The following is a 26,583-nucleotide window of genomic DNA, read 5'->3' as shown; positions in this document are numbered from 1 at the left end:
CAAAGGATGCTCAAACTATTATTCAACACCAGTCAAACCCAAATCCTGTAGTTGATTGCTGACTATATTCAGTTTGGGCTTTTCTACTGTGGTTCTCTTCTTTTTCTTTGGTGAGCCAGAGGAAATGTGCCTCCCCACTCCGCCCACTACCCATTCTATTATCTATACAATTGCCCTAAATATCCACCAAAGAAAAAGGAATATGTAAAAAACACAACCTTCAACAATATTTAAACCACTGTCTTCTCAAATCAACTGCAATGGGGAAACAGAGGATATCAAACTCTGCGAGATTTGTGAATGACCAAAACTTTCTTCCTAAAAGTTAATAATAGGCAGACAAGGATAATTCTGTTTGCTTCTAAGAGGCTAGCAAAACGTTCCCCATCTCACTGAGATAAAATGTTTAATACTTTACCTGCTTGGGCTCCTAGAAACACCAACAATTAATTACAATTCCCCAAATAACAACAATTCTCCATGTATATTGTTTCCAAACACTTAAAACCCTTCAAAATCAAAGGACATTAAGATGAGATGTTAGCAATACTATCTGTCTCTTGAACTTTTGTGTGCACAAAGGTCATCCATAATTTCAGTAGACAGCTCACAAGACAGGTGGTTTCTACCTTGGTGATAGCTTTGTGCAATTATAAACAAAAATGTATCTATAAGTGGATGACATTAGTTAACAAACCAAAGAAACAAAATGCCTTTTTAAGGCTACTGCTGCAATAAATGGTTCGGTCTGATGTGCACTGGAATAAACTGGTTGATAGGACAAAGATAAATCTGGAGGCATAGAACAATATTAAAACAAAAGATTAAGAAGAGGGTTGAAGAGACTGGCAGACACCATCTGTCAGTATTAAAAGGCTTGAATCAAACGGATTGCCTTTAACTCCCTGTTCTCTCATATCCTTGGTTAATGATAACTTTTTTATTTCTTCACACAGCTTGGCCATGTAAATCCACCAAAGAGAGGTGACACAATAGTATAGATGAATATGACTGATATGATGATGATGGTGGTGGTGGTGAGCTTGAGATTCTTCATACACATGGGTCGGGCAAGATTTCTGTTGGTTGTTTCAAAGGTGACAGATGAATCCACGAGATTTTGTTTTATCTATTAATAAGTCCAATCTTTCCCCTTGCCGAGCCACCAGATCTATGTTTCTGACCATGATTCCTTTAAGTTCATCCACTTTGGCTTGAGTCTCCATCACTTTATCTAGGCCTTTATTCTCGGAGCGATGCTTCAGCTATGCAGCCAAGACACTTGAGAATTCACTATTCATGGCATATGGGAGCACTTTGTGCTCTTGAACCGTCCATAATCTGGAACCTCTTTTTTATCTCATTCAGAAAAAGGCTCAGGAACGCTCAAAATCATCATCAGTGATACAAAGATATACAATCCTGTCTTGGCAGATGTAATGAAACAAATAATTGCCATGTGAGTACGTTAGCTTGTTATTTTCAGAAGGTATCTTAGCCAGCATCTGCTCTGTCACCTCCAGGAAACTGCCTCCACACCAAGCATGTTTGGCAAGGATAGTGGTTCCCCTGGCAACAACAGCAAAAAGAATGGCCATGGCTTCGATCTGATCTGTCTGAGCACCATGTGAGAACTCGGGGATCGGGACAGAGTTGCACAGGTTAGCGTGGGCTCACCAACTGCCCGGTCCCAGAGGAGGCTAGACTGGACCTATATAGTTATTTCATATTCTGTATCTGATAACTGAAGTATCTAACATCCTGGGGGCATCTGTATCTGTTGGCAGGTCTCTGCTTTCAAACTGCCAGAAAAAGCTCCCCATAACACATCATACTCCAGCTAGGATGCGAGAGGAAACTCTTTTGAAGGGTCTTGACTCAAAGCAGATGATTTTCTAGGCCATTCTTTCTTTCTCTGAAGGTGTTATCCTTTTGGAGATTTAGGTTTTATGCAGGGATCTCAGTTCAGTAGCCTACACTATAGCAGGTCCTCTCACAGAGCTGTTAATCCCCAAAGCTCTAGATTCCTGGAGGTACATGCCTCCAGCCTCAGCTTTTTTGCTCCCTTTAAACACTCTAATTTTAGTCTCTAGGTTTTCTCTGTTCAGTTTGCCTTTGAGAATTTCCTTTACTTTCTTCAAAGCTCAGCAATGCATTTAAAAGTATCCTGAGTTCTTTTACCGTGTCTCTAGGTATTTTTTACTGCTTTAAAAGGCTTTACAGAATATCTATTCCACCATGCTTCCACAAATTCCAAATAAGCTATGAATTTTTAATACTAAAAGAACAGAATTAACATGTCATGCCTAAGCTTCAGTGAAACTCCTTCATTCGCCATTTCTTTTTACTTACCCGTGCAAAATCAAAATGGGGTTCATACTGTCCTCCAACTCCATAATTAGCTACCTGAAGGAGAGAAACAAAACATGAATGAAGGAACTATCAAGATTACTATTCAAAAAAATCTATGAGTCCCCTTTAGGCCTCTTATATATCATGGTTAGGTACTTCTAAATAAATGAGAAGCAAAGCAGTTTTTAAATCAATAAAGAGTTCCTAAAAAACCAAGGATGAAAAACTAAGGATAGCTACTATATGCTATTTTAGAACCTTAGTTAATATGCTTTTCTTTAGCAAATGTATGGGGGGACATGGTTTTCCTTAATATGTAAGAAACTAAAATCTGAATTAGAATTTTTAAATTAAAAATTTCTAGAATTAGAATTTCAATATTTTTATTAGTTTTCACTAAACACTTTCCTTGGGAATTTAAATCAAGACTCATGTTTTCCAAAGCCCAAAATGCTGGCAAACTCCCAATCTACTTTAATGAAATCCAGTTTCCTACATATTTTTTTTCTCTACTTAGGTAAAAAAGGGAAGAAGTTAACACCAATTTAATTATTCCTGTTGGAAGGCCCTGACAACTTCATTTGGATGTGACAATGCCCCAGCATGAAGCAGCAAAAGAAAGAGAAATATTTGGTCTGAGTTCAAGTTCCAGATTTCTTAGTTACAATACAGTATATGTAACTTTGGATACAACCTCAGTTTTCTTATTTGTAAAAGAAGGATAATGATACCTTCCTTAACTCTCTCCCTTCTATCCCAATATGACAAAATGCTGAGAAAATGAAAGGAGAATGTAATTTAAAGAGCATTATTGATGAAATGAAATGAGTACATAACTAAAAGTGCTGCCCACAGCAAAGTCCAAGTCCTATGTAAATAATTATTACTGTGGATATTTTACTTCTTATGTTGTAGATGCCTTCGTTGGGTTGGATCAGACTATTAAGTTAGAAATATATCAAGTAGCCTGAAAGAGCCTGTGAAGGTTAGGCAGGTGAGAATAAATACAAATTAGGAAAGAAAAAGACACATCATAGTTTTTTGTTTGTTTGTTTGTTTGTTTTGCAGTACGCGGGCCTCTCACTGCTGTGGCTTCTCCCGTTGCGGAGCACAGGCTCCAGACGCACAGGCCCAACGGCCATGGCTCACGGGCCCAGCCGCTCTGCAGCATGTGGGATCTTCCCAGACCGGGGCACAAACCCGTGTCCCCTGCGTCAGCAGGCGGACTCTCAACCACTGCGTCACCAGGGAAGCCCCATCACAGTTTTTTTAATAATCAAATGAGTACCAAGGAATTTGAGATGACCATAGAGTAAATAACTTAATATAAGCAAATTTAAATTCGGGAAGTCCTGTTTTGCACAGTTCCAAGATGCACAAATCTCAGATACCATGGTTTAGCTAACCCTTGACACCAGACCCCTAACAACACAGTGGACATTTCAGTTACCAGGTTACATTAACTGTGAGTAATTGCATAAAGTGCAAATATTGCTACTAGCTCTTCAGTCCACAAATTACTATACAAATAACAGCTACATATCATGATCAATGACCTGTCATGTCACTTCTTTCAAAGTCTATCAGTGATTGGTCACTGCATATCTGTTATTCAGTTCATGCAGACAGCAAAGCATGTAGTTATGCTGCTATGTGACATTTTACAAAAACAGACAATTAGAAGAAGAAATTGGCCAATAAAGATACAGTACAGCAGAGAAATGGAAAGCAATAATGCTGTAAGTGAAATTCAAATCAAATTTAAATAGGCTTGGTTCCAGGACAAGATGGGGGAGTAGAAGGACCTGAGCTCACCTTTCCTCTCGTGAAAACACCAAAATCACAACTAATGGCTGAAAAACCATCAACAAAAAAGACTGGAACCTACCAAAAAAGATATTCTACTTCCAAAGAAGAAGTCACAAGACAGTAGGAGGGATGCATTCGTGATACAAACAAATCCCGTAAGTGTTGGGTGGGTGACCCACAAACTGAAAAATATTTATATCACAGAGGTTCTCCCACAGGAGTGAAAGTTCTGAGCCCCACGTCAGGCTCCCCAGTCTGGGGGTCTGGCATTGGGAGGAGGAGCCCCCAGAGCATTTATTTGGCTTTGAAGGCCAGCAGGGCTTGATCACAGGAACTCCCCAGTACTGGGGGAAACAGAAACTCCACTCTTGGAGGGCACACACAAGGTCTTGTGTGCACAGGGACTCAGGGGAAAAAGCAGTGACTTCATATGAGCCAGGGTCAGACCTACCTGCTGGACTTGGAGGGTCTCCTGGGGAGGTGGGGGTGGCTGTGGCTCACTATGGGACAAGGACACTGGTGGCGGAGACACTGGGGAGTACTCACTGGCGTGAGCTGCCCTAAAGGCTGCCACTTTGACGCCAAGACCTGGCCCCACCCAACAGCCCTTAGGCTCCAGTGCTGGGACACCTCAGGCCAAAAAACCAACAGGGCAGGAACACAGGCAGACACAGGCTGCTTAAGTTTTCCTGAGCCCACAGCCACCTCTAAACACATCCCTTAACACGGCCCTGCCCAGCAGAGGGACAAGACCCAGCTCCACCCACCAGTCCTTCTCACCAAGAAGCCTGCACAAGCCCCTTAGACCAGTCTCATCCACTAGGGGGCAGACACCAGAAGCAAGAGGAACTACAATCCTGCAGCCTGTGGGACCTCAAACAGAGGTCTAACATTTTGTCTAACAGAAAGTTAGACAAAATGAGATGGCAGAGGACAATGTTCCAGATGAAGGAACAAGATAAACCCCAGAAGAACTAAGTGAAGTGGAGACAGGCAATCTAACTGAAAAAGAATTCAGAGTAAAAGTAAAGATGATCCAAGATCTCAGAAAAAGAGTGGAGGCACAGACCGAGAAGATACAAGAGCTAGAAGATATAAAGAACAAACAAACAGAGATGAACAATACAATAACTGAAATGAAAACTATACTAGAAGGAATCAATAGCCGAATAAATGGGGCAGAAGAATGGATAAGTGAGCTGGAAGACAGAATGTTGGAAATCACTGCTGTGGAAAGGAATAAAGAATGAAAAGAAATGAAGATAGTATAAAAGACCTCTGGACAACACTAAGTGCACCAACATTCACATTACAGGGGTCCCAGAAGGAGAAGAGAGAGAGAAAGGACCTTAGGAAATACTTGAGGAGATAGTAGGGGAAGACTTCCCTAATATGGGAAAGGAAACAGTCACCCAAGTCCAGGAAGCAGAGGGTCCCATACAGGATAAACCCAAGGAGGGACATGCTGAGACACATATTAATCATACTGACAAATATTGAAGAGAAAATATTAAAAGCAACAAGGGGAAAGCAACAAGTAACATACAAAGGAATCCCCATAAGGTTATCAGCTGATTTTTCAGCAGAAACTCTTCAGGCCAGAAGGGAGTGGCACAATATATCTAAAGTGATGAAAAGGAAAGAACTACAGTGAAAAACACTCTACCCAGCAAGGCTCTTGTTCAGATTCAATGGAGAAATCACAAGATTTACAGATAAGCAAAAGCTAAAAAAAATTCAGCACCACCAAAACAGCTTTACAACAAATGCTAAAGGAACTTATCTAGAAAGAAAACAAAGGGCCACAACTAGAAACAAGAAAATTATGAAGGTATCACCTCACACTGGTCAGAATGGCCATCATCAAAAAGTCTACAAACAATAAATGCTAAAGAGGGTGTGCAGAAAAGGGAACCCTCCCATGCTGCTGGTGGGAATGTAAATTGGTGGTGCCACTATGGAGAACAGTATGGAGGTTCCTTAAAAAACTAAAAATAGAGCTACTGTATGATCCAGCAATCTCACTCCTGGGCATTTAGGAAGCAACCTAAGTGTCCATCAACAGAGGAACATATAAAGAAGATGTGGTACATGTACCAGTGTAATTTTACTCAGCCATTAAAAAAAGCATGAAATAATGCCACTTGCAGCAACATGGATGGACCTAGAGATTATCATACTAAATGAAGTCACACAGAGAAAGACAAACATGATATGATCACTGTACATGGAATCTAAAAATGATACAAATGAACTTATTTACAAAACAGAGACAGACTGGCAGACTTCAGAAACAAACTTATGGTTACCAAAGGGGAAAGGTGGTGGTGGAGGTAAATTAGGAACTTGGGATTAACATATAAACACTACTATATATAAAATAGATAACTAATAAGGACATACTGTATAGCACAGGGAAATCTACTTGGTACTCTGTGATAACCTATATGGGAAAAGAATCTGAAAAAGAATAGATATACATATATGTATAACTAAATCACTTTGCTGTACACCTGAAACTAACACAACACTGTAAATCAACTATACTCCAATACTAAAAAAAACCCCTCATGCTGAGCCCCTCTCCCCCACCACCAAAAAAGAAATCAGACTTAAATGCAGACACAGAAGAAAAGGCTGACAAGGAAATGCTTCTAACTTTTGCTGTTTGAGAAACTCTAGATATGCAGTCAGAGGAATGTGGTGAAGGTAAACTTACTAACATAAGGAAAGTGATCATGATGAAAAGGATGAAGAAGATGTCTCAGAGGAAGTGACTGGAAAAAAATCAACAATAAAAGATCCCTCAGAGTTATTTAACAACATTGAAAGTACAAAGGATAAAATGTTGAAAGCTGATCCAAACTTAGAAGTATGACAATTTGCAAAGGAAGAGAAAAGATGCTCACTCTGTATCATAAGTTTCACAAATGAGATGAAGGAACATAAACTATTCTTGGTAAATGTTTACAAAGAAATAAAACACTGTAATCCTCAATATTTCTAATATTTTATAATACTGAGACAATTCAATAGGGAAGACTAGTTTTCAACAAATGATGCTGGGACGATTGGCTAACCACATGAAAAGAATGAAGTTGGACCTCTATCTTATCCCATACACAAAAATTGACTCAAAATGGATCAAAGACCTGAATGTAAGAAATAAAACCATAAAAATTGTAGGAAAAACCACAGGTGTAAATCTTTATGCCTTGGATTAGGCAATGGTTTCTTAGACACCCTAAGCAAAAGCAACCAAAAAAAAAGACCTATCAGACTTCATAGAAATTAAAAATTTTTGCCAAAGGACACCATCAAGAAAGTGAAAGACATGCCACAGAATGGGAGAAAATATTTGCAACCCATACACCTAATATGGGTCAAGTATTCAGAACATATAAATAACACAACTCAACAACAAAAAGAAAAACAACCCAATAATAGGCAAAGGATTTGAATAGAAATTTTTTCAAACATATAAAAATGGCTGGGGCTTCCCTGGTGGCACTGTGGTTGAGAGTCCACCTGCCAATGCAGGGGACATGGGTTCAATCCCTGGATCCCACATGCCACATAGCAACTAAGCCCATGCGCCACAACTACTAAGCCTGGCTCTAGAGCCCATGCGCCACAGCTGCTGAGCCCACGCTCTAGAGCCTGCGAGCCACAACTACTGAGGCTGCGTGCTGCAACTACTGAAGCCCACACACCTAGAGCCCATGCTCTGCAACAAGAAGCCACTGCAATGAGAAGCCCATGCACCACAACGAAGAGTAGCCCCTGCTCGCTGAAACTAGAGAAAGCCTACACGCAGCAACGAAGACTGAACAGAACCCAAAATAAATAAAATAAATAAATATTTTTAAAAATGGCCAATAACTCATGAAAAGATACTCAACATCATTAGCCATCAGGGAAATGCAAATAAGAACCATGATGAGATAGCATTTCAAACGTATCAGAATGACCTTAATAAAAAAACTGGACAAGAACAAGTGTTGGCAAGGATGTGAAGAAAATGGAACCCTCATACATTGCCAATGGGATTGTAAAATGGTGCAGCCATTCTGGAAAACAGTTTGGCAGTTCCTCAAATATTAAAGTTACCACATGACCCAGCAATTCCATATGTAGGTTTATACCCCAGAGAAATTTAAATGACATTTGTACGAAAATTTGTAGACAAACAGCATTAGTCATAATAGCCAGAATGGAAACAATCCAAAAGCCCTCCAACTGATAAATAAATAAAACATGGTATATCCAAACAAGAGAATGTTAATATTATTCAGCCATGAAAAAGAATAAAGTGCTGATACATGCTACAACATCGGATATACCTTAAAAATACTGTCCAGTGAAATAAGCCAGATACACTAGGCCACATATTGTATTACTCCATTTATATGAAATATTTAGAATAGGCAAACTTACCTACAGAAGGTAGAGAAGCAGTTGCCAGGGGCACTAGGGAGGGGGAATGGAGAGTGACTACTTAACTGGGGTTTCTTTGGAGGTGATGAAAATAGTGTTGATGATTGTACAACCATGTGAATATTAAAACCTGGGTAAATTTTACAGTATGTGAATTATTTCTTACTAGAAAACAGAAAAAAATAATTTATTTTTAAAAAAAACAACTGCCATGGCCACCTGACAGGCCTAGGAATGAAAAAAAAAAATCACAGTGTACTTAATAAATACCAGTGTTACATATTTTTCATTTCCCTATAAGTTTATACTCAACAGTAAGTTTTTAATGTCTTGACAAAAAATTTTAAAGGTCACAGAACAATTTTTCCTACTGATTATGAACATCACTGTACATGGTTTCAGCTTATATAATCACTTTTACAGTCTCAAAGTATCATGCAAATTGAGTACTACCTGTATAGTGACAGAAAAAATCTCATCTGAAGCATCTTTTGAAGAAGTGTAGGATGTGATTACCTACCTGTAATTCCTCTGCTGTGGAGACATCTAGTCCTGTTAGATCTTGTATTCTCATATTAATTCGAGACACCACAGGGTTTTCATAGCCAGAGAGCCAGGCACTAAAAATGAAGAAAATTATTAGTTTTACTGATAAAGTTTCAGTACATGAAGACCAATAGCTGTCATTTAAAAAGCCATAATATACAGGACATTAAGACTTTATCTATAGGCGTTTACTTCATTTACTTCTTTGATACGATTTTTACTAATGATGTTATAATTTTTAAAAGATGTTACATTCTACAGTTAGAGGTTGGAAAGGGGAAAAAACTAATATTTATTACTGAGTTTTTATGAAAACGGATTAATGTAAGAAGACTATATAGGACTATCTACACTGAGAATTTTTTTTAATTCTGGAAAAATACATACATCAAAATGAAAACAACTGTTCCTTCTAGATAAGGTATAGGAACTGGCCAGGGTGAAGGTCATAGGGGTTTTAGCCTGATTTATATAATGCTAATGTTTTATAAGAAAAATTCATGTATTACTCGCGTAAATAAAAAAGTTTTAAAAGGTACCCAACACACCCAGTAGGATAGCTATAACCAAAAAGGTGTACAATGATAAGTGTTGGTGATGATGTGAAGAAATTAGAACCCTCATATATTGCTGGTAGGAATGTAAAATGGTGCAGCCACTTTGGAAAACACTTTGGCAGTTCCTCAAATTGTTAAACACAGAGTTACCATATGACCTTGCAATTCCACTCCTAGGTATATACCGAAGAGAAATTAAAATGTGTGGTCATACCAAAACTTGTACTTAAGTATTCATAGTAGCATTATTAATAATGGTCAAAAAGTGGAAATAATACAAATGTCCATCAACTGATCAACAGATACATAAAATGTGATATATCCATAAGACAGATTATTGTGTCATGAAAAGGAAGTAATGATACATGCCACCACATGGATGAACCTTGAAACCATTATGTTAAGAAAGATAAGTCAGATACAAAAAGTCACACATTATGATTCCATTAATATGAAATGTCCAGAACAGGCAAATCAATACAGAAAGTAGATTAGTGGTTGCCATGAGAAGGTGGTATTAAAGAATGACTCCTAATGGGTACAGGATTTTCTTTTGGGGTGGTGAAAATGTTCTGGAATTAGATAATGGTGATGACTGCACAGCTAAAAAAGACTAAAAACCACTGAACTGTATACTTTAAAGGGTGAATTTCACGGTACGGGAACTATAGCTCAATAACATGGCACAGCAAAATTCAACTCTCTCCTTTACATATGCTTTTTCCCAGTCTATTAGACTTTTTCTTTCTTCACTTCTCTCATCAAGCTTTGGTCCATCATTTCAACGGTATTCTTTTGGGGAGGTTGGGGGGGTATGCCACGCAGCTTGCAGGATCTTCGTTTCCCAACCAGGGATCGAACCCGTGCCCCCTGCAGTGGAAGCGTGGAGTCCTAACCACTGTACCGCCGGAGAATTCCCTCAACAGCATTCTTGATTAAAAGCCTAAACTCACCGGTGTGGCAAAAAACACAAGCCTGATGAATTTCTTTTCTCCAGGCTTATACCTATAACACCAAATCGTATTGGAAACAGTCATGAGATAGGGCAGATATGTTCCACTAAAAATTCATGAACACTGGGACCTCCTTGGTGGCGCAGTGGTTAAGAATCCGCCTGCAGGGGACACGGGTTCAAGCCCTGGTCCAGGAAGATCCCACATGCCGCGGAGCAACTAAGCCCTGTGCACCACAGCTACTGAGCCTGTGCTCTAGAGCCCGTGAACCACAACTACTGAACCCACAGGCTGCAACTACTGAAGCCCGTGCACCACAACAAGAGAAGCCACTGCAATGAGAAGCACCTGCGCACCATAACAAAGAGCAGCCCCCGCTCGAAGCAACTAGAGACAGCCCACGCGCGGCAACAAGACCCAAGACAGCCAAACAAAACAATCATGAACACTACACTAACTCCAAATGGGCCTTACTCTCGCCTCTATTCTGAACCCCAACCCACCTCAGACTCCTTCACTCAGTGGATTACATATCTCCTACGTCACAGATAAAATAGAAACCATACAATTTTTTCCTTATACATAGTTCATTCTAGTTCATTCCAGTTCCAAGAGGAGATTTCTCTCCATTATCTAAGGCCAATCCTCTGCCTTAGAATCTATTATCTCCTGCCATTTTAGGAACCATAAATCATTGATGAGCCCTTCTCTCTCTCTCATATAATCAACATCTCTTCTCAATAATTCCTCCCACAGCTTTTAACGGGGCCTAAGACTCTCCCATTAAATAAATAAGCAAAATTTTTAAATTCTTTCCCTCAATTCTCTCTCCGGCCACCAACTTCTTTCTCCTCCATCTTCAAGTCAACCTTTTCACTGACTCCTCACTTCTCAATCCACTCCAATTTAGCTTTAGTCCCCATCACTCCATCAAAACTGCTCTTGCTAATATCTCACCCATAACCCTACTATGCTAATAAATCTAACAAGATTTTCCCATTCTCATAGTATTTCCTCTTTTAGTAACATTTCAGAATGTTCATCCTTCTTGAAACTCTCCTCCTGACTCATTCATTCTCCAGGTATTCCTTTAGTCTCTCTGGATGTTCCATCCTGGTCTCCCTCACAGCCTCTCACACTGTATTTTGCCTTTCTCCCAGTGCTTCAGCAGCACTTATTCAACAATGTTTCTTCTTGCCCTAAGGCTAGTGCACATGCTCATCTCTACCCAGAGTATTCTCCTGCTTAACTTTGCAAATTTAAGGCTTTGGATTATCATTTTAGTTGTCTCTTCTTCAGAGAAGCCTTCCTGGACTCTTCCCTGTGCCAGACCAGGTTCTTGTTTTGTTTTGTTTTGTTTTTAGAACAGTAAGAGGAAAAAGTTTTTAACTAATCACATGTAATTGACATGACATGCTATTAGAAGTAAAGGAAGATAAATAATACTGTTACAAAATTTACATTTCTCACATCCATTTCAGAGGAAAATTCATTAGGATTCCTCTTGATCTGATGAACTGATTGCAGTAAAATCATTTTTTTAATAGTAAATAACAGTATATTTTCCCAGACTGCTAAGAAGTGGTCAGAAAGGCAACTATAAAATCTATAATGAAAACAACTGACAGGATTAGGGCTGTTTCATGAAATATTAAGAACTATATCTCTTTTTTGGCTGTTAAATCAATGCACCTTTTCACTGGTAAAGCAATTGTTTGCTGTACCAGAGAAAAGGTGCACTGATTTAAAGAGCTTCTTCTTAAGTAATACACATTCAATTGTTCAAAACTGAAGTGAGTTTTCTTTCTAATGTTGCCCTCTTTTGGAGAACAAGCAAATATCTTTGTCTTTTGCATATAGTTAGGCAAATATTGTGAAATGCAGCTCTTGTGATCTAAATTTTATTCCCTCACAATTAAACGGGGCAATTAATTATTATTAGGAATAAGCCTTTGAAACACTTCCAGCTTTTAAAACAGCAAGGCTTCTGAATAACTTCTCAAAACTAGTTTTCCATTTTGGTGCATGACCTGATACCTGACACATTTGATCTGTATTTTAGTCATTTCTTCTAATATTTACACTTTGCCTTCAATAAGGGTTAGTGTTGTGGTTTCAAACAATTTTTACATATAACAGAGTAAGTTTTCATTTCACCAAACTGAGTTTTTCCACTCGTACCTGTGGAAGGGAATTTGAGCACACACATATTTGCATACATATTTGTGTGTATACATATATATTTTTAAAAGTAAGTCTCTTTTACTATTAAAATAAAGCTAGACAAAAGGGATAACTACGAGGAACAGTTTATCTTCCTTAGAAATCCTTTTCTAGGTTGAGAAGGGTAAGTACAATTTGCTGAAGGATTTGATGAAGCTCTAGTCTTTTCATCATGTGTTAATCCCACACTGTCATGTCTTATCACCACAGCTACATACATGTCCACTTCCTCAGTAGCACTAGCCTCGAGGGTAATGTCTATCATAAACAGGACATTGTTGACTGAGCAGTCAATACTGTTTGCAATCATTCAGCAACTCTTTCTCCACTTTGCCCAATCTTGGTATCAAAGTAACATTGACAACTCACCAATATCTTCCTCTGTACACTGCCCAAGTACTAGTTTCTGTGCTCCCACACTCCCTGAAGAATAGATACACACGTTCATTCCACCTTCTCCATTTCCTAACTGCTTGAACTACATCTTCAAAGAATGCTACTTTCATGCACCCAGCTGTGAATGCTGCTTGCCACATAGCCCTGAAGTTATTTCAGTACCAAGGTCTTTCAGTCCAGAGATATTTGCCAGCACACATTATCTACCACAGCACGGACCATCTATTTTGCATCATCCACTCCATTTCCCAGATGCGGCAGGGATCAGAATACCCTAACCCCATGGGAATCCTCTTCAGCCTGTTTTCTCAAAAGACTGAGGTCCTGAGACTTCCCTGGTGGTCCAGTGGGTAAGACTCCACACTCCCAATGCAGGGGGCCCAGGTTCGATCCCTGGTTGGGGAACTAGATCCCGCATGCATGCTGCAACTAAGAGTTTGCATGCCACAACTAAGAAGTCCACATGAAGCAACTAAGAGTCTGCATACTGCAACTAAGCGCGCATGCCACAACTAAAGATCCCACATGCTGCAACTAAGACCAGCACAGCCAAAATAATAAATAAATATTTTTTTTTAAAAAAAGATTGAGGTCCTGCTGGCACTCCTCTTTCCAAGAGAAAAGAAGTATCTTTGTCTCTTTGTTAAGATACTCAATGTTTTCTTTGATGTAAAGAAATTGTTCTTCACAAATCTAATCAAGTGGTACCTTTAATATCTAATGGATCATGGTGACTTTGGTGGGCAGCTACTGGATGCTACTATGAGAATCAACCTAGATTGGGAGGTGGGAGGGTAGTGGCACCTGTGCCTGCAAAACCATCGTCGGCGTCTCACAGCCCTCCGTTAATCTCAGGGTTGGCAACTACCTGCAACCTGAAGCACATCAGGGAGACGCTACCTCCGTGCACCTGGAAGTGGAGAAGGAAGCCACCCCAATATGTTTTTATAGTACTACATATCCTTCCTTTGTGGCATTTATAACAACTGTACATTAATTTGTTATTTGATTAAGGTAAGACATCTTCATTCAACTACTAGTTCCAAGTACATATAAATTCTGCCTGGTTTTGCTCACCACTATATCCATAATGCCTGGCACATAGCAGATGCTCAATAAATATTTGCTGAATGAATGAATCCTGAAGATGTCTTAGAACTAATCCAAGATTTATTTTACTTTACCATAAGTATTTGTCTGATGATCTCATACAAATTTATAAGGATTGGCCAAGTAGAATTCCTCTGTGTTACAGAAATAGGAAGGATCCAAGAATTTTATTGTTATAAAGGACGTAGCTGATAAATACACTAAGAACTTATTTCTTCCAATTCTGACCAAGTTCCTGGTAAAACTAATCTCGTATGTCAATGTACCTTTTTTGCCTGGCAACAATTTCATAGATTTTTGAATTTTATAAGCAACCAACTACTGACTTGATTTTTATAGATAACTGCACCACAAGACTGGCAAGTGTTCTAATAAAGTTTCAAACTAAATACATCTTGATAAAATAACTGTTCCTATTTCATCCTGGAACCTATCACCCAAGAGAACCTGTCTTCTGACATCTTCAACTCTTTTCCCTGCTACCACCAATTCTTAAGCATCTATTCTTACATTTTTCTCTTGTATTTTGGTAGAAGCATTGTCCTTCAGCCCTTCAGAGGCTGGAGCATCTATCTATGCTTTTGAATCTACCTTTTCCATAGGCCTTACTCCAGCAGTTATTGCCTCCCTTTCTATCTTTAATCTTTTCCTTGCTTACTAACTCTTCAGACTGAAGTCTCCTGTTACCAAGAACACATTTACTTTTGCCATTTTAGCAAATTATCATTCCAATATTTTACTTTTATAGTTTTAAAATTATGGAAGCAAGAAATGCTTGTTATATTCAACAAATAGTTCTGGGACACTGGATAACCATATGCAAAACAAAGAAGATGGACCCCTACCTCACACCATAATAAAAAAGTTAACTCAGAAGGGATTAAAGACCTAAATATATAAGCTAACATTACAAAACTTTTAGAAAAAAAAATTGGCCTATGGTTTAGCTATGACCTCAAAAGTACAAGCAGCAACAACAAAAATAAACAGGACATCATCAAAATAAACATCTGTGCCTCAAAAGACATGAAATTCAGAACAGCATTATTCATAATAGCCAAAAAAGTAGAAATAACCCAAATATCTATCAACAGATAAGATAGATAAAAGGTGGCATATCCATACAAAAGAATGTTGTTCAGCCATACCTTGAAAACATGCCAAGTGAGAAGCCAGACACTAAAAGTCCGTGTAGTATATAAAAAATATCCAGAAGAGGCAAATCCATGAAGACAGAAAGCAGATTAGTGGTTGCCCAGGGCTGGGGCAGGGAGAGGATTAAGGATTGAGTGGTTATGGGCTAAGGAGTATAATGAAAATGTTCTAAAATTAACTGTGGTGATGGATGCACAAGTCTCTGAATATACTAAAAACCACTGACTTGTACACTTCAAATGGGTGAATCAATAAAGCCATTTTTTAAAGAAATACTTATTATAAAAATTTCAAACAGGGTGGCGCAGTGGTTAAGAATCCCCCTTCCAATGCTGGGGACACGGGTTCAATCCCTGGTCGGAGAACTAAGATCCCACATGCCACGGGGCAACTAAGCCGGCACACTGCAACTACTGAGCCTGGGCACCACAACTACAGAGAAGCCCGTGTGCCACAAATACAGAACCCATGCTCTCTGGAGCCCACACACCACAACTAGAGAGCCCACGCACAACAACTATTGAGCCTGCATGCTCTGGTGCCCATGCACCACAACTAGACAGAAGCCCACACGCCACAACGAAGAGCCCCCACGCTGCAACGAAAGATTCTATGTGCCGCAACTAAGACCCAACACAGCCAAAAATAAAATTAAATAAATAAATAAACAAAATTTAAAAATTTTCACACAGTATAAAGTATGAAGTTCCTTTCCGAGTCCCACTCCTCACAGTGGGACTGTTAATACTGTAAACAGTATTAACAAATAGATATGTATCCTCTCAACAGTTTTCCCCTGTGTATAAACAAACATACAAAGAGAATTTTTAAAAAAAAGAATCCACCCTTCAATCTTTCACCATAATATACACATACACTTTTCCCCCTGAAAATACTTCTGACATCTTTCCTAGTCAATACACATAGTACTGCCTCATTTAAAAAAAATTATTGTGGTTAAAAAATACGCAACATAAAATTAACCACTTCAACCATTTTTAAGTGTACAATTCAGTGGTGTTAAGTACACTCACAAAGTCACGCAACCATCACCACTATCTATTTCCAAAACTTTTTCTTCATCCCAAACTGAAACTCTTGTACCCATTAAACAATAATTTGCCATTTCCCTCTCCTCCCAGCCACTGGTAACCTCTAATACACTTTTTGTCTGTATGAATTTGCCTATTCTAGGTACCCCCTGTAAGTAGAATCATACCATATTTGTCCTTTTGTACCTGGCTTATTTCACTTAGTATAATGTCTTCAAAGTTCATCCATGTTATATATCATTTATCAGAATTTCATTCCTTTTTAAGGCTGAATATAGTCCATAATTTGTTTATACCACATTTTGTTTAACCATTCATCCATTAATGGATACGTGGGTCGCCTCCACCTGTTGACTACTGTGAATAACACTGTTATGAACATGGGTGTACAAGTAATCTGTTTGAGTCCCTTCTTTCAATTTTGGGGGTTATATACCTAGAAGTGGACTTTCTGCATCATATCATAATCCTATGTTCGACTTTGTGAGGAACTGCCAGCCTGTTTTCCACAGCAACTGTAACACTTTACATTTCTATTCCTCATTGTTTTTTAAATTACTGCTTTTCTTTTTAAAATTAAATACCTTTAATTTCAAAATGACCACAAAGGTCAGTCACTAAAGCACTGGTTAAATAAGGTTGTTTCTAATTTTTCTCTAGTACGAACAATATTGTAACAGAAATTTCTGTATATCTTTGCATACTTATGGGAATATCTCTGTAGGACAAATTCCTAGATGTGGAACTGCTAGATGACTTTTACATTTTGACAAATGATGTCAAATTGCCCTCCAAAAAAGTTTCAGTGATTTATACTTCAATCAACTGTTTATATGAGTGCCCTTTTCATAAAATCCTTGCCAGTATCAATCTTTTCAATCTTTGCCAGTCTTAGAGGCAAAAATATTTTAATTTTTTAACTTTTTAAAAAAAGTTTTAAACTGCACTTCTTGTTATATCACAAATTATTTCAATAGAAGGTTTGAGCCTTAGCAGTTAAGCCTCAGATGAGAAAAAGTCATTGATAACTGCAGCTTAAAAATAAACTTATCTTAATTGTGGTTCTGCCATAGTCATTAGAGACGAAAATGAGTTCTGCATAGGAAGTTATTTCACTTAATTTGACTTTTACATAAAAACCTCTCCAAAATATACTAAGATTTTCCTAAGCTGGAGAACTCCATATGTTTAAAACATTTTATTCATCTGGATCCCATCCTTAAAGCATTACTGCTAATCCGTTTTCAGCAACATTATTGTAGACCTATCAGGTAGTTGAAGAAATTAGCTCTGAGTTGTTTTAACAATGCTAAAAATTCAGTGGAGACAATGATACTGTAATATGTTAACTGTTTATTCTTTAGGATCTGGAAGTCTTACTCCTACATTAAATTAAGTAATCAGAAATCAACATTCTTTCTTCTAGTACTCAGTGCTTTAACTGAGTTAGAATGTAAAGTTATAATATTTACTGTAACAGGAAAAAAAATCATTTGAACAACATTCTTTATCTTTTATACAGTTATAATTGAAAATGTCAACTAAGTTTTACAGTGTTTTTTCCACAAAACATAATTTAGTGCCAGGAGAAAAACAGAATTCCTTCTCCAGATAATTTTATATGTGTTCCTTTTTTCCATTAATAACTAGATAACCCAAAATACATTTTTGTTCTTAATGACAGGAACCTGAGAGCTAAGTTGTACATGCAGAGTAACATTGCAATATATATATCTTCGTTTCTAATGAATTTCTACTGTTACAAAATATTATTCTTTTAATATATGCTTTTTAAAAATATCACTGGAATGCTTTATTTAAGTAAGGAGAAACATTCTCACACTGCATGACTGTATTTCTAATACTAAGGAAGGCATGCTCAAGTAAATAGACAACACCATTTTGGAGGTTTTGAAGATTGTTATAAAACCTCCAAAGGAAATATGATTAATATAATTTGAATGCCACTATGTGATTTTTTGCAAAGGCAAAAGATAATTCGGGGCCCAAAGTGTCAATTACAGAGGGCAAAACTTTCAATAATTCTTCTCTAAGTGCTTAATAGTTAACAAAGAAAGGTTAATCATCCAGACTGGGAATTTATCCAGTCCCTTTGGTTCTTAGTGGGACAATTATACAACACTATAGATCTATCCATTTCAGTTATCTCAATCTGAGAACCACTGCTCTACCCAATAGAAGGCAATGCTGTTGTTAAAAGTTATGCCAATTTGGACTTCCCTGGTGGCGCAGTAGTTAAGAATCCACCGGCCAATGCACGGGACACGGGTTCCAGCCCTGGTCTGGGAAGATCTCACATGCTGCTGAGCAACTAAGCCCGTGCACCACAACTAATGAGCCTACACTCTAGAGCCCACAAGCCACAACTACTGAGCCTGCGTGTCACAATTACTGAAGCCCGCGCGCCTAGAGCCCATGCTCCACAACGAGAAGCCACTGCAATGAGAAGCCCACGCACTGCAACAAAAAGTAGACCCCTTGGGCTTCCCTGGTGGCACGGTTGTTGAGAGTCCGCCTGCCGATGCAGGGGATACGGGTTCGTGCCCCGGTCTGGGAGGATCCCACGTGCCGCGGAGCGGCTGGGCCCGTGAGCCATGGCCACTGAGCCTGTGCGTCCGGAGCCTGTGCTCCGCAACGGGAGAGGCCACAACACTGAGAGGCCCTCGTACCGCCAAAAAAAAGTAGACCCTGCTCGCCACAACTACAGAAAAGTCTGTGTGCAGCAACAAAGACCCTAAAAAATTATTCATTAAAAAAATTATGTCACTTTAGGGCTTCCCTGGTGGCGCAGTGGTTGAGAGTCCGCCTGCCGATGCAGGGGACACGGGTTTGTGCCCCGGTCTGGGAAGATCCCACATGCCGCGGAGCGGCTAGGCCCGTGAGCCACAGCTGCTGAGCCTGCGCGTCCGGAGCCTGTGCTCCGCAACGGGAGAGGCCACAACAGTGGGAAGCCTGCGTACTGCAAAAAAAAAAAAAAAAAAATTATGCCACTTTAAAAAAAATCTGATATCATTCAAAGCTATTTGCGGGGGTGGGAGGTAGCAGTGGGATGAATTGGGAGATTGGGATTGACGTGTATACACTTATATGTATAAAATAGATAACTAATAAGAACCTGCTGTATAAAAAATAAAATTAAATTTAAAAAAACAAAGCTATTTGCATTGACCTCTATATTGTTAAAAGATTATTTTTACACTGTATTTGATCCTTATTAACATGGGGTAAATTAACTCTTAAACATAATAAAATATCATACTGTAGGAAATCTGTACTTGAAAGTAAAAAAAATGAAATCACTTCCAAGAAGTGATTCTGATTCCACCAGAATCAAAGAAGCTTTTTCTATCACACTAAATAGACTGTTTATTTGCATATCTCATTATTTATATTGCTTTAACTGGACTTATGAGCTCAAATAACTAAACTGTCTTCTCAGAGCATATAACTGAATGTTTACCTCTCAAAAACTAAAATTCCATTTCTCTGATGTAGTCAAAATTATTAGCTTCTCCATTAACAAGTTGTAGTAAATTTTTTTTAATATTGGAAAAGACAAAAAATGATTTGCCAAAAGTTCAGATAGTCAATAAATAAAAACTATGTTTTTTAAACAGTAATGGATTTCCACACATACTTTGCCCAAAGAAAATTCTATTTGCTAGAACACTGAAACATATTTTTACTTCCACAGATGATGATGCAATCACTTAAGAAATTTCTCAAAATACAGATATTTGAAATTCCCTTCTGACCCTTTCAAAATACAGATGTTCCTAGAGTAAAAGGGATCACATTAACTGACATCAGTACACATAAACTCTTTCTGCTATTTTGCGTTTGAGATGCCTTCTTCAGAGGCATAAAATATGAAGGAAACAGAAAACACTCATTTATTACACTTGTAAAATCTTCAAAATTCAGATTTATAGTGATGGGTAGAAAATGTCTTGACATAGCTATTAAATTTCCAAAATAGCAGAAACTTTTAATTTGTTAAAATATGAAATGTATTGAATATTTTATGGAGCAAATTCCTTCCTTAACAGTTAAGAGCTCTCTCTCAACATATATATTTTATTTTTAAAAGGGCTGATGAACAATTTTCCTTAAGAGTAAAGATGAAAATCACTGTGCTGTGGAACTCTTTTTTTTTTATTATGTTGTTTTGAACACACACACACACACACACACACTGCATACTTTGCCAAGCCTGGGTGAATTTATTGTAGTGTTACTCAGTCTTCTAATGCTTCCAATGCTACTGGCTAAATATCTTCTGCTATTATAAATAATATGAAGTATGGTTGGGCCTTTCTCAAAAATCCAATAAAATTGCTTCTCAGAGCTATAAAATTATAATATTTTAAAAATAAGTTCAAAATATTTAGAGGTATTTAGTTCCTAAGAGAGAAAAAATGTTTGTAGACCACCTTTCCGAGAGTAACTTATTCTGACTTGTTGGTAAAAGCCCAATGACTCTGTGGGCTGAATATTTTGTCAAAAGGTCTATTGTATATATAGGAAATTTCCAAAAATCACTTCTAGAACACTAAATTCATAAAATTTTGTTTTAAATGATTCCTAAAAACAGCAAAATCTGGAGAATTTAGATATTTACGAGCTTTATGACAGTAAAAATGCATAACACCGTGTAATCTCTGATAAAATATATAATGGATTTAGTTCTTTTTTAAAAAATAGATAATGGCTCCATTTTTTTAGACATGAATAAGGTTCTGAAAATTAGCTTACTCAAAATGAGGGTTAATTACTATGCATAGAAGCATTATAAACCATGGCTCAACGTGTCTATCCAAATTAGTTACTGAAAATCCTTAACTTGTGTTAGTGTTACTAAAATCAAAATCACATTATAGGAATGTGATTGGGGCAAGGGGACAGGTAGTGGTATAGGGCAAACAGTTAGGAGACCAGAATATGTGTGTGGGGATGCTGAAGGTTAATATGTGAAGGACATAAAGCTTTGCCTAAAAAGAGTAATTAAGAAAATGAAATCAATGCATTCTGTCTAGCCTTTATAGTACTTTTGCTATGACTCATAGCAACAATGTTAATTTTTTTTGTTTGAGTGCCTAAGATAGTTGTTAAAATCTATGTACTCCTTTGCACAATTTTCAGTTGACAAATGAAATTTTTCAGCGTAAGAGTTTCAAAGGATTTAATTCTGTCATACTGAAAACAGTGGTAATTTCTGAAAAATGATTACTTGTTTTATGTATCCAGTGGACTCTAAATACCATAATGATTTTATGCCCACCATCATCCACTTAAAAAATATATATTAATTAAGCATTTTTTAAAAACTTGGAAATTTTACATTATTCTTTTCTTTTTTTCCTTGAACTTGCATTTTCATTCCATCCTTATCTTAAAATAGTGGTTCTCAACAGGGGTAGAGAGGTGGAGCTCCCAGGCATGGTGGTGGGAATTTTGCCTACCAGGGGACATTTGGCAATGTCTGAAGACATTTTTGATGGTCACAACTGGGATGATGGGTGCTTCTGGCATCCAGTGGGCACTAGAGATGCCGCTAAACATCCTATGAGGCTCAGGTTAGTCAACAAACAACAATCATCTGATACAAAATGTCAATAGTGTTGAGGTTGAGAAGCCCTGTCCTAGAGTGATATATTTCTACGACCAAAAGTCTTTTATTCATCACATTATACTTCTCTACAAGAAAAATATTTATGTAAACTGATAAAAACATAAATTTCCTATAACATAAAGGCCTAAGTGTTGGAAAAAAAATGTTTCCTAGAATGGGTTATTACAATTATAATTAGTATACATTAAAGAACATGATTAAACCATCATCAAATATAAAAAGTGAAAATATATTAAAATATTCCTAATGAGATGGATAAAGCTTATTTTGTTATTTTCAATTAGGTATTGTATCTGTGAATAAATATTGCTAAAATGTGACAGAATTCAGCTCATTGATAATTCTATTTTCATTTTTATGAGAGCTGAGAAACCTTTATGTAAATAAGTAGTTGGAAAGAGAGTTCTGTTGAAACAATGTTACTTATTTTGTGAGCTCCTATATGTTATATACACTTGTAAGTTACATAGTGACCTTTTATTAAAAATTATTTCACTGGTCTATCAGCCGATAACTTAAAGAGATTCTCTTAAATATTGTTGAAAGCAAAGAATTTGAAACCAACTGACTTGCAGAGGATTTGTTAGGTAATTCTTGAAGGCATTCATTTTCTCACTACCTACAGCTACTGAGTAACCCAGAGATTTTTCAACCCCTGCTTTACTACAGAGACCAAATTAGGCCTTGTTCAATGAAGACTCTTTGGGAACTTCCCTTACTTTATTTTTATTTTTATTTATTTTTTTTTGTGTGTGTGGTACGCGGGCCTCTCACTGCTGCGGCCTCTCCCGTTGCGGAGCACAGGCTCCGGACGCGCAGGCTCAGCGGCCATGGCTCACGGGCCCAGCCACTCGGCAGCATGTGGGATCTTCCCGGACCGGGGCACGAACCCGCGTCCCCTGCATCGGCAGGCGGACTCTCAACCACTGCTCCACCAGGGAAGCCCCTTCCCTTACTTTAATATGAGAACACAACTTCACTTATCAGGTAGGGTTTGGGATATCTCAGCAGGAACTTTAAAATCCAGTAATTTCTATTAACTGCCCCATAACCACGTACATCATGAAAAGTCAGGCACGGGTGTCATCAAATACCTATGCCTAATAGCCTAGGTCTTAGAAATCATATGATGGGTTTTATGAAAATTAGATTCTCAAGAAAGAAAATAGTCCAAATATGACTAAAATTCTTCCCACTACTCCCTTACCTCTTAGATACTCTGTACTGTGCTGTGGTCAATTTTCCAGTCTCAGGGTCATGTACTGTAGCTCGGCTCAGCTACAAAAAAAGAGAAAGGACAAGGACTTACTCACGTAGCAGGCAATTTGGGGCTTTTGTTTTGTTTTGTCTTGCCAAGCCACAGGTGATTGGAAGGGTTCAGATTGGTCTGGATGGTAGGTAATGGTTTCGAATCAGCAAAAACATTTAGAAAGGTGGCAATAAGAAAAGCCACCTCCAAATCAAGAGAAAATGGGTTGACAGATTTTTGTTGTAGATTGTCCTTTCACTTTTTTTAAAAAAAATCATTTGAAGCGCTATGTAAATTTTTTATAGCACTGGGTTTCACAGGTGCTTTCTCTGATCTAGAAGTTTAATGTTCTTTAAATTATTTGACAAAAGAATAATTAGTGGTCTCTTTAAATTCATTTTTTAAAACTCTCACCAAGCTATAACTGTTGTTAAATCTCTCTGGTGAAGTAAAAGGCAACTAAACTCAGAAGTAATAGCATTTGGAAGACTGAGATCTGAAGCATAACTCTGTTCTTTCCACTGCCAGCTTTTAAGTCAGCAAGTTTTTTAAAATAAAAACTCCAACAGGAGAAATAGATTACTCCAAAATGACAATGTTATTTTATAAGATGCATGAACAAATGCCAACACAATCATCATGAAGAATGATGTGAATTCACCACAGCATTTATGAATATGAGAGAACTACATAAACAAAGACTACTCCCAGATTAATCCAGGCTGCTGCTTTCTTTCCCCCACTCTTTGGCAAGAAAAAGGAAAAAGAAAACAAGTATAAAAGCCATTTCCTGGATATTTGATTCCTAACCTGAGAAGCGATGCAAAGCATATTAACTCCCTAAAAATAACAGACCAATTAAATACTAAAAACAGAACTTCTAGTTAAAGGGAAAGACCTGTGAAACACAAAGCAGTTTATCCATGCGTAAAAATAGGTGGTGACTTGACTGGAGACTGAAAATGACCTACTTCCCTTAAATGAATAATTCCTGTAGGATGTACAAAACACTCATTAGAGGGCAAAATATGCAGCATACACATCTCTTACCTTTTGCTAATTCTGTAATGTACCGTCTCCAAGTCTCCTGTTATTGGGTTTGAAATGGTGGCTCGCCTCAGCTGTGAAGCCAACCATCAAAATAGTTGCATTATAAGACAAAAAAAAAAAAAAAAGAATCACATTTATCCAATCAGTCAGAATTCTGGGACTTTTTTTTACAAAGGAGGCTAAAAAGAGAAAATAATTCCATAGACTTCCAGTCACCTGTGTTTAGCCTTGAAAGCCTGTTGATTTTTAAATTTTTTACATTTTTAAAAGTTCTTTAAAATTTTTTGGTTTTGTTTTGCATGAATGGAGGGTACACAAACAAAAGAGACTGGAAATTAAATTTCTTTCAACGGTTAGAGGACGTGAAGTGAGGAAAAGAAATTTCTAAAATTTGAAGTCTAATTTATAGTTATAAGAATGGCTATTTGCAGTTAATAACCCATTCCAAACTTTTTGTTTTAATTTTTTTGGTGATGGAAATGTTTGCAAAGATAATGTTCAAAATTTGTTTCAAGGTCATCTTTTTTTCCTTCAAGATATTTACTCATATATTTCACATAAACAGTGAAATAATCTTGGATGAGCACAAAGACAGATGAAAAGAACTCATAAATGTTAAAAAAACAGAAAGAGATGACAGCAAAGATAATGATTTTAAACTTTTTCTAAAAATGAAGGATGATTCAGATGTTAACAAGAGTATAAAATTTTTATTGCCATTGAATTTCTTGATCAAATAATCCAACTGAGGCATCCACTTTGAAGATTGAGGCCTCCAAACCCAGAAATATAAGACTTGATCTCCAAGCTGAAATGAATTCCTAATATATATTCTACCAGGTAATTTTGGTTTACTGACCACAAATAGTGAACTAAAATCCCAAAGAGAATGACAGAATATGATGTGATTATAAGTGGCATTCTGATTAAGAGATTTATAAGAACTCCCTTGGACAACATCCATACATATTAGACTGGTCTTTTCCATTTAAAATGTAATCTTCAGTACAAAACAAAAAGTACCCATTTGGAAAAGTAGTAAAACTTAACAACAACAAAAATTCTGACTTCAAGTTTAGTCTACAGTACAGATATCCAGACAACTAAACTTTTATGATATAACATGGAACAGCAAACTGTGGTCCATGGGCCAAATTCATCCAGCTACCTGCTTTTAGAAATAAACTTTAATTGGAATATAGCCACATTCATTTATGTATTTTCTATGGCTGCTTTTGCACTGCAACAGCAGAGGTGAGTAAGTTATATAACAGGCTATACAGCCCGCAAAACCTAAAAAATATTCACTATCTAGACCTTTACAGAAAAATTTGCCAACTCCTGTGTAATAATTGAGCAAAAATATTCCTAGTGTTTAACAATCTCTTTATGAAAATGATGGCGGTTTGTATTTTACTATCAATAAGACCAAACAGATAAAAACAAGCTGATGGGAAAAAAGGCAAGAGCATAAAGGGCAGTCTTTCTCACACTCCCACAAAAGAAGAATTTCTATGCTAAACACTAAGTTTATAGGATTGTGTTTACAATAAATTATTTTTCTTATTAAGATAAATGATGTGGGTTGAAGTCAGAAAACTATGATGTCATTATTTCAGATTAGCAAGATGTTTGTACCCAGTTATATCCTTCTAGTAATAATGTACCTAAACAGGAATAAAAGTACTTCAAGTATTATTTCAGATAAAACTATAGAAGATATAAAAAGTTGGTCTTTGATTAGTCTGAGATTAAAGGGCTCCAAAGTACATAGAAAACTTTTTCAGGAAGATGCTGAAACACAAATTTTTCAAGTGTGAATAAAAATCTCATCTATGATTTTCATAAATAAGTGCTTAAAACCCAGTTGCAAGGTATGTTATTTGTGTTGCTAACAGAGAACAACTGGTACAGAGCTTAGTTAATTCCATTAGTTTGCAACAACAATATCTAAAATTATCTATGGGCTACTGCCATGTCAATTATCATTTTTATAATCTTGCAAAGGAAAAAACTGAAACACCAGTAGAGTAAATTGAGG

The 26,583-nt window shown here is 37.3% G+C and overlaps 1 protein-coding gene and 2 pseudogenes across 4 annotated transcripts in view; all 3 read right to left on the bottom strand.

The window, feature by feature from the left end:
• Positions 1–26,583, bottom strand: part of P4HA1 (prolyl 4-hydroxylase subunit alpha 1) — a 97,840-nt gene that overhangs the window by 8,481 nt on the left and 62,776 nt on the right. For 2 of the 4 annotated variants that reach the window (XM_059054216.2, XM_059054219.2), the window contains exons 9-11: positions 24,543–24,613; positions 9,119–9,218; positions 2,353–2,406 (exon numbers count right to left, since the gene is read on the bottom strand). In XM_059054216.2, the coding sequence (XP_058910199.1) occupies positions 2,353–2,406; positions 9,119–9,218; positions 24,543–24,613 (225 nt within the window). Of the gene's footprint in view, positions 1–2,352; positions 2,407–9,118; positions 9,219–23,450; positions 23,522–24,542; positions 24,614–26,583 lie in introns of all 4 variants that reach the window. The other 2 variants (XM_059054217.2, XM_067025413.1) reach the window with 1 other exon arrangement.
• On the bottom strand, positions 941–1,662 carry LOC136793545 (vesicle-associated membrane protein 7-like; annotated as a pseudogene).
• LOC131751020 (enolase-phosphatase E1 pseudogene) lies at positions 12,988–13,594 on the bottom strand (annotated as a pseudogene).

Source organism: Kogia breviceps, chromosome 2, assembly GCF_026419965.1.
Source record: "Kogia breviceps isolate mKogBre1 chromosome 2, mKogBre1 haplotype 1, whole genome shotgun sequence".
Lineage (NCBI taxonomy): Eukaryota > Metazoa > Chordata > Mammalia > Artiodactyla > Physeteridae > Kogia > Kogia breviceps.
Note: the sequence above shows the minus strand (reverse complement) of the source record. Positions and strands in the feature narration are given on the sequence as shown.